This window comes from Apus apus, chromosome 1, assembly GCF_020740795.1.
Source record: "Apus apus isolate bApuApu2 chromosome 1, bApuApu2.pri.cur, whole genome shotgun sequence".
Lineage (NCBI taxonomy): Eukaryota > Metazoa > Chordata > Aves > Apodiformes > Apodidae > Apus > Apus apus.
Window position 1 is genome coordinate 170,427,377 of NC_067282.1, and position 8,759 is coordinate 170,436,135.

At 39.0% G+C, this 8,759-nt stretch overlaps 1 protein-coding gene across 1 annotated transcript; it reads left to right on the top strand.

The window, feature by feature from the left end:
* The first annotated feature begins 476 nt into the window (after positions 1-476).
* Positions 477-8,396, top strand: TMBIM4 (transmembrane BAX inhibitor motif containing 4). The gene is made up of 7 exons (XM_051607938.1): positions 477-595; positions 2,274-2,382; positions 3,686-3,791; positions 5,334-5,367; positions 6,371-6,488; positions 6,990-7,035; positions 7,548-8,396. Exons 1-7 carry the CDS (start codon positions 499-501, stop codon positions 7,752-7,754), a joined length of 717 nt encoding a protein of 238 aa, XP_051463898.1. The 5' UTR covers positions 477-498; the 3' UTR covers positions 7,755-8,396.
* Positions 8,397-8,759: the final 363 nt, after the last annotated feature.

Genomic DNA, 8,759 nt, shown 5'->3' on the forward strand with positions numbered 1-8,759 from the left:
AGCCTGGAGAAGGCTCTGGGGAGACCTCACAGTGGCCTTCCAGTACCCGAGGGGGCTACAGGAAAGCTGGGGAGGGAACTCTGGCAAGGGCTTGTAGCAAGAGGACAAGGGAACAGATTAAAACTCGGAAAGGGAAGATTTAGATTGGACATTGGGAGGAAATTCTTCACTATGAAGGTGGTGAGACACTGGAACAGGTTGCTCCGAGCAGCTGTGCCTGCTCCTTCCCTGGCAGTGTTCAAGGCCAGGTTGGACGGGGCTCTGAGCAACCCGCTCGAGCAGCGGGGTGTCCCTACCCGTGCAGGGGGCTCGTAAGTAACCGCTCCCCAAGGCCCCTTCCAGCCCAACCGTGGCCCCCTGCCCCCACCCCTGCGTGCCCGCCCCGCCGCGCCCCTTGCGCGGCCCGGCAGCTCCATCGAGGCGCTCGGCGCTCGAGGCAGGGCCCTGCGCGGCGCTGCGGGCGCCCGGCCCTGCGGGGCGGGGCTGCGGGAGGCGGCCATGGCGGCGGCGGGGCAGCGGTACCCGCGGAGCTCCATCGAGGATGACTTCAACTATGGCACCAACGTGGCCTCGGCCAGCGTCCACATCCGCATGGGTAGGGGCTGGGGTGGGGGGGATGAGTAAGGCCGCCCCCTTCGGCCCCGAGCTCTCCCTTTGGCTTTCCCCCTGGCTCCCCACCCTCGCTGGGCCGGCCAAGGGGGTGTCTTGTCCCGGGGTTCCCGACAGGTCGCTCCCCGTTCACCCCATCGCCTGGTTGGGGTTCTGCGCAATGTTTTTAACCTGCTGGTAAAGGCTGTGAGTGTGGAGCCAGGGGGTCTGGTAGTCCAGGTGAAGCCTCGAGGGTGAGAGAAGGGCCAGTGGCCAGCGAAAAACGGGACTCGGCCTACAGAGGGCAGGTCTTTGACGGGGAGGTTTAACTCACGTAGAGCCAGGCTTGATTTTCCGCAGCGATGCTTTTTGAAGCCCAGACGTGATAATACACAAGATGTATAAAAGTTAAATTTGCTGCCCGTAATTAGAGTGGTTTAACCAGGAGGCTGAGGGATTCGGGTTTCCTCTGTGAGGTGGTTAAAATATTCTCTTCCACTTGCTCCTCCACGTAAGTGTTTGAGTGCTATGACATCATATTAGTGGCCACGAAATATTACTTTGATGTTTGTATGCAGGTTTCAAATGCCTCAAATACTCGTCTGTAAGGTTCCTAATGAGTAATCCTTGCTGAAGTAGTTGCAAGTGTTACTGGATACATCGTGGAATAAAAACAGCTGTGTGCTGTGAATTTTTATTGGATACTTCTGATAAACAGGAGACCTTTTCATGTTAAAATAGTTTTATTTTTGGAAAATAAAGGATGAGATAGGAAATATGGAAGAGGTATTGCCATTAGCAGAACTGCTGATGTATTTAATAGTGTGGGGAGAAGGCTATGCTAGCGAGCAGGCTGCTTCCAGGTGTGTTCTGTTCGTTGCAGCAAAGCAGGTCGCAGTCCCTCATGGCTTACAAGCAGGTAATTCAGCTTCTTGTAGGATGTTTAGGCTCTACTATTGAAGATTGAATTGATTCTCTCTGTAAGTTTATTCTTCCTTTCAGAGCGTTTTGCATAATGGGCTTGGTCTCTTTGCATGCAGAACGGAGAGTATCTGTATGATAGATGTATTTGTATGTCCTGAATGACTCCCCACTAATTTTAGAGTTATGAAGCCTGTTATCTTAATTCTGGGATTTAATTTTTTTTTGGTAGCAGTCTGTAGATACCCATTCAGTACAATGCAAGTGGCAAATGATGATGAAGGATATTTAACGTGGTAGAAGGTCAATAAAATAGATATTACTGTAAAAGGTTTTCTTTTTTAAACTTTTATGGCTGTTTCTGTCTTCTACAGAACTTCTAATTTAACCTTGCTTCATTTAGGTCCCTTAGTTACCAGTAACATGATGGAAAAGGTATACTGTTAATAATTCCTTGGTGAGATTAGGTGTATGTGGTTTTTAAAACAGCCTGAAAGAAATTCCTTGCAACTAGTTTTTGTATTTATTTTCTTACCAGTGTTATTACTTTTGTAATGATGTCCAGGAATAAATGTAATTTTTCTGGAATACTGTGTAAATTCTTTTTAAGAAAAAATGACTTCTTATCACTTTTCTCAGTGCTTTTTCACTGAATAAAGAGTTTCTGATGGTTCCTTAACAAATAGAAAGCTCTTATCTGATTTACTGTTGAACTCTGTGGGTGTAACTCTAAAGTTATTTATTTTTTATGTTCCTTATTCTAGCTTTTCTACGGAAAGTCTACAGCATTCTTTCTGTTCAAATTCTTCTGACCACAGTCATATCTGCAATTTTTCTGTATTCTACTGGAGTGAAGGCATTTGTTCTTGAAAGGTAAATACTAAAATGAAATGGAGCAGTTTATCATGTGTTAACTGTAATTTTTGTAGTTTATTGCTCTGGAACATTTAAGTATTCCTAATAATGTTTATACCCTGTGTTTTGGTTCTGTAATAGAAATTTCATAGCACGATTAGGAAATACTTTTCTTCTCTGACATTTTTCTACTTGGTTTATTATGAAATTAGTTTTTATTATTACCATTAAATTTTATTTTAATCACCGCTTATTAATATGAATTAATGTTTGCATTATAAAAACCTATACATCAGTTGCAGAACTTCTTAGTTAGTGGTATTTCTTGTTTTGTGGCCTAAGTACCTGCTTTTAGAATCTGTTTGGAATGTTGTAGTTCATAGGTCCTTGTTCCAAAAAGCTGACTAGTATCTTACTCTCCCACTCCTGTTCTTCCCTACATCTTCTTTCGGCTTTGTTTGTTTGTTTTGTGATTTTGTTTTGTTTTCTGAAAACTAGTCTGCTGAAATTCTCATAGGCTTGCTTCTTTTTGCCTCTCAGATTTTAATGAGAAAAAAACAAGTCAAAAAATAAATTGTGGTGAACAGGCAGGGGGAAAGAACACTGGGGAAGGGAGTCTGATTGTTGTTTTTCCTAAGTGCACTTGCAGACTTTGCTTTACTTTCACTTTTACTTTCACATTACTTTTACTTTTACTTTTCAAAGCCCAAACAAAGAAGGAGCATCAAACACTATATGAAAGTTTCTCTATAAGCTGTAGTGTACATAACAGAGGTTGTAAAACTACAGTTTTCTTCTTAAATAGGATAATTGTCCTGCTCACTTAGAACTGCTGTAATTTTGTGTTTGATTTTGGTCCAGTTTTTGCTTGAAGAGCTGCTTGGATTATTTAATTATAGTGATACTTCCTGGTCAGTACTGGTCTTCTTTGGTGCAGTTAGTGCCCATTTTTGTTGCATGCAGGTGCTTATGAAAAATGGTTCTATGAATGTGGAGTTCTTAATAGGGGAAACACCATATAAACTTTAATACTGTGAGTTTAGTATGGATGGATTTTTCTCTTCATACAGGTTCATCTACAGGGAGTGGATTCCTGGTCAGTCTTTAGCTCCAGTATGAAGAAATTGTCTTGTGACTTTACTAGTTTTAACTGATTATCTATGGTGGTATGTTTTAGAGCAATTTTATTGTAAAACTTGCTTCGGTTTTACATAGTAGTGTCTTTATGTAGGTGATCACTTAAAAATTTGAGTTTATATAAACTGTTTTTTAGTTTTCCGTTATTTTAATTTTGGTGACTATCTTGTATGAAACTTTACAGGCCTGCCTTGGTCTTGATACCTTGGATTGGATCTTTGGCTGTAATTGTGGCACTGGGCTTCTACAGTCACAAGCATCCTGTTAATTTATACCTCCTTTTTGGATTTGTAAGTATTTATATAAATTCAGTATTAATAGTCCCTAGAATACAATTTTTGACTCCTTGAAGCAAAGTGGTGATGGCTAATTTGTTTTTCTTGTATTTCTTGAAAGGTGCCCTATACACTTAGGAAGTTCTGAGTTCTTTTTTTTGTAGGCTGTAGCCACAGGTTGTTCCTAGGTAGCCTCTACTTCAGGTTTCTTCCAGCATCTTTTTAGGAAGAGTGTTAGAACTTGAATCAGTTTGAGCAAGCATTTTTTTTCATGGCTTGTGTATCTATCTGTGCGCTCTTATTGATGTCTTACCTATTTATGTGGGTGATTTTTCTACGAAACTACTCAGCAGGAAGGAAGGAGGTGTATCCATTACCTTATTTGTTTAATGGATAAGCTCAAGCAGAGACCCAAATGCAATCAGCAATCTTGATGCTGAATTCTGAGCATGTTTCCAACACAGACAGGTCAATCAGAGCTGTCCTTAAATTTCAGTCCCCTGCCTGATGTTGCAGATTTGTAGATCTGTCCTAACTGTTGCTCTTGGATATTTTAGATTATGTAACAAAACAGCCTTCCAAAAATAATTCACAGTAGCACCACTGGAATTTGATGCTTTAGTAGCTGCCTAAATTGTATTTGTGATACAACAGGCAGACAACTTTGCCGTGTAAGTAGACTGTTTAAATTGTAACACAGTTACATGCTTCTTGACTTCTGAAGTCTTGCAGGAGAATTAAATGTTTAAAAATTTTCAACAGATGCAGCTGTAACAAGGACTGATGTAATAGTTGGGCTAAATGTAGTGTGGGAGTTAGTGATATGACAGTTTAAGTATGACATCGCATAGGAATAGAAGGATTCAAATCTCTGTATGATAAAGTGGTTTAACAGAATATGGGTTAAATGTTCTGTTATTTCTGACCTCTCAGGTCATGCCATAGATACTTTTCTCATCTTTTATTGTAATGGAACTTAATTTGAAATTCCATTTTAGAATAACTCTGGGCCCCTACTAGCCTTCAGGCTGAACTTCAGTAAAGTTTGTTTCTAAGTTAGCTGTTTCAAAACAGGGATGTGTGGGAAAGGAAATTGATGCTGATACTTAGCTGTCTAATGAGATATTAAGAGTATTGGATGGAAGTATTTCAAATATTGAAAAGTGTGCAAAAAGATGAAAACAGTTAATTTCTAACAGCAGCTCTGAGAAATGTTATAACTCCTCGAATAGTTGGCAGTAAGCGTGGTAAGAACACTGTGGCTTGGAGTGGAAGACCTGAACAAAATTTTTCTACAGGAGCTGTCTCTCATTCCTTTTCAGTTTATATTGTATTATTTTTATGTAACACAACAACTTCTAACACAATAAGACAGTATGATTGCCATTTTCTTGTTGAACACTAAACGTTTTCATATACAAAGATATAACAAGAGAGCTAATGTATTCCATGCTGGGATACGTAATGGAATGGTACTCATTGCATGTGAAGTGTACGTGTGAGTGTTTTGTGGGCCTTTTTTTCATCCTTGTAATTTTTTGTTTTTACTTTTTATAGACCCTGCTGGTAGCACTGTCAGTTGCCTTTACAGGTAAATGGTAGCCGTCTGATTCTCTGATTCCTTAAAAAAACTGGAAAAGGAATCCAATATGTCATACTAATTGCTATCTGACATTCCTAGATGTGACTAAAGTGGTAATAAATCCCCTGTTTGAAAATTGTAATGACAGTGATATGAGTTTAGAAAAAAAGCACAACAGGGAATCAAGGGTGATAACTGGATTCTGATCCAGAACTAAAACTCTATAAACCTGAAGTGAGAAATGGGCTGTGCCATCTGTTCTTTCAGTAGAGTTAACAATGCTCTCTGCTATAAGGCAGCCGTCAGCAGAGCTGATCTGCAAGTGGAACAACCTCATCTTTCTCCTCTGCTTCCTCCAAGACTTTGAGTTTGGAGCATTCTGTACTTTCTTGTCAGGGTCAAGCTGGGGGAGCATGTGGACAAGTTACGGCATCACCTTGCACTATAGCTTCCAGCATAAGCTAAAACCTCTTCATTATGGTTTATGGTCTCCTGAAAAAAAAAACACAAAACAATAAAAAATTGCTTGGGGAAAAAAAGAGATTGAGGCAGAAGGGAAGAAAAAGTTTGACTCGATTCACTTATCTTTCCCTTTCTATCCCCTCATCAATGCTTTTATGAGCCTTTACAGGGGACTGATTATCTTGTGATTTTGTTGTTGTTTCAGTATCCTGAAAAATTCAGATAGCTTTTTCCTTAAGGATCTCCCATATCTAGGCTTAAAAATACATTTTTAAAAAAATTATTTTTATTATGAGTAGGGAAGGTCTGTTATTTTGAGAAGCTACAGCTATACTGTAACTGTCAAACTTAGCTAGTGCAGGGGTACCCGAGCCCTATGATCATGGTTTTGAAGTGCGAAGGCAAGTTCAGGCACAATTTACTTGTTTAGTTCACAGTTAAGATTCTCTTTTCCTGTCTGTGAGTTTAAACTTCTGTTTCCTCAAAAGATAATTTAGCAAATGCAGAGTGTAGTGTTTCTTAAATGACAGTTTACTTCTTTTGTTTATAGTGAGTTTCTTTGACGTGTCCGTGGTCTTGCAAGCCTTTCTTCTTACTACTGCTGTGTTTCTTGGACTGACTGCATATACCTTGCAGTCAAAGAGAGACTTCAGCAAATTTGGAGCAGGGTATGTTGTCATATTGAGATTTTTTTGTTTGTTGTTTTGGTTTGGTTTTTGTTAAGCTAGTTTTTCCTTTTCTAAAGCAAGCTTTGCAGATATGATCATGAATACAGGTCAACAGAACATGCTTGAAGAGAATGGTGAAGGTGTTATTTATCTTAGATTATTAATTTTATGCAGTTCCACTTCCTTGGTGAGGAATTCTTTTCTGTGATTATGATTCTTAAAACTGTATTATTACACTAAAATCTAGTTTACCTGAATTTTTCACTGAGACAGAAGGCAACTGCTTCAAATACTTTCAAAAAGAAGTAAATGTAGGACATAAGTTTTGGCAGCTTTATAAAACTGAATTCTACCGCTGATGCCAGTGAACAGTTGACATCTAAGAATTATTGATATTTTCTTACTAAATATAATACAAAGAGGTTTTATAGGAAGGGAAGAAATTTTAAGTAACATTTTAAATAAAATGCATTGTTGCTCACAGTTTAATTTTTTTTCCAGCCTCTTCACTTGTTTGTGGATTTTAATCTTCTCGTGTTTATTGAGGGTAAGATACCTTATATTCAAGCTTAAAAATTATTCTTTAACATAAATCTTGTACTAACTTGTAGTATAACAAAAAAGTTTTGGACAATCCACGACAGCTTAATGAAAGAAAATTCCTAAGCAGATCCATTATTGGTGTAGGTCGTGCTGCTGATCTTTTAACCATTCATTTCTAATTCAAATTTTTGTTGGATGCTGTTCTTGCTAATGTAAAAATGGTATTTGCACTGATTGACAAACTTAGCCAGTTGGGATCCACTACTTGATTGAGAAAATGGGAATAAAATTTAGTGTTCAGTTGTATTTTGTTTTTCTAATTTTTCTACTGTTAATATTGAATATTTACATAGAATATTGAAATGTCATCGTAATACTGTATATGTGTATGCGTAACAGTAAAAACTCATCATGCATCCTTTTTTTTAAGTGTGGTGTATCATTATGCAGGGATTTTAATATTAAAAATAAAATTAATTTTTCGGTTCTCTTTTTTCATGTTTCATTTGCCTCCAGGTGTTTTTCTACAGCGAGACAATAGAGTTGGTGGTTGCTGCTGCTGGCGCTCTTCTGTTCTGTGGATTTATTATTTATGACACTCATTTGCTGATGCACAAATTGTCCCCTGAAGAGTACATACAGGCTGCAATCAATCTCTACCTGGACATCATCAATCTCTTCCTACACCTGCTGCGTATACTGGAAGTATTTAATAAAAAATAGTCAAAAGAAGTGTGGCTTGGCTATAGCGTATATGAAGTTAAGTATCTAAATAGCATTTGGATGATCTACAAACTGTGTAGACTGAATCTTTACTACTTTTTCATTCCATGAATATTGATCCCTCCTTAGGAAAAAGGCTTTCTATGTAGCTAAAGTTATTCTCTAGAACATATATTTTATGTAGTTAACACGCTGTCATCATGCCAGTCACTTTTTTAATCACTAAATTTGCGCTTGACAATAATTAATGATTAAAACTTTTGCCAACTTCCACTTGCTCCAGCATAAGCCTGTCTTGCTACGTTGTAGTGCTGGAAAGGTTTCCTTTGGGATTACAAGTGAATGGACTGTGTAAGGGTAGCCTGAGTTTATCACTGTGCAATGTTTTACTAAGCTAAAATGTATTTCTTGTTTTTGTTTGGTAAAGTGGAATGCTGTCTCTCACAGATAATTTATTCTTGTTCAGGGCTGTCAGACTGATGTACACTGGGAGGGTGTTAAAGCAATTAAAGAGAATGTTGTTCATGTAAGTATTATTGATTGCCTTTCAATGTTCCAAAGAATCATTTGGAGATGGATTCTGCTGTTTTGTCGGATTGTATATATTAAGGTTAATTGTCAATAAAAACTGGGAAACCTTTAGTCTGTTCTTGCTGCTGCAACCAGAGAACTTTGGGGTGCTGAGGGGAGCACTGCAGACCCGGTTTGGACTAGGGAGAGGTGCCACAGTAGCAGCTGCTGCCCAGGCTGTTGAAACCCTGAAAGGGCTGGTGGGGTGAAAACAGTTTGGGAAGTCTTTCCCACTGCAGTGGTTATGTCAGGTCTTGCCCTGTCAGCGAGCGTTGAGCAAAAAGGTGAGACAGTACCTGGGAAATGTCCCGTGCGTGTCCTGCTGATCTGAGGAAACCAGGCGGCCTCCCTTGGTAAAAAGGACTAACACATAAGGAGTAAACAGGATAGCATTGCTTAGCATCGATAAGGCTTGGAATGTATAGATAAGGTTTG

Excerpts from the sequence above, each read along its gene's own strand:
- TMBIM4 (XM_051607938.1), top strand. The coding sequence starts at position 499 with ATGGCGGCGGCGGGGCAGCGGTACCCGCGGAGCTCCATCGAGGATGAC. Across the intron at positions 596-2,273 it reads CAGCGTCCACATCCGCATGG|CTTTTCTACGGAAAGTCTAC; the intron begins GTAGGGGCTGGG and ends TCCTTATTCTAG. Across the intron at positions 7,036-7,547 it reads TCTTCTCGTGTTTATTGAGG|GTGTTTTTCTACAGCGAGAC; the intron begins GTAAGATACCTT and ends ATTTGCCTCCAG.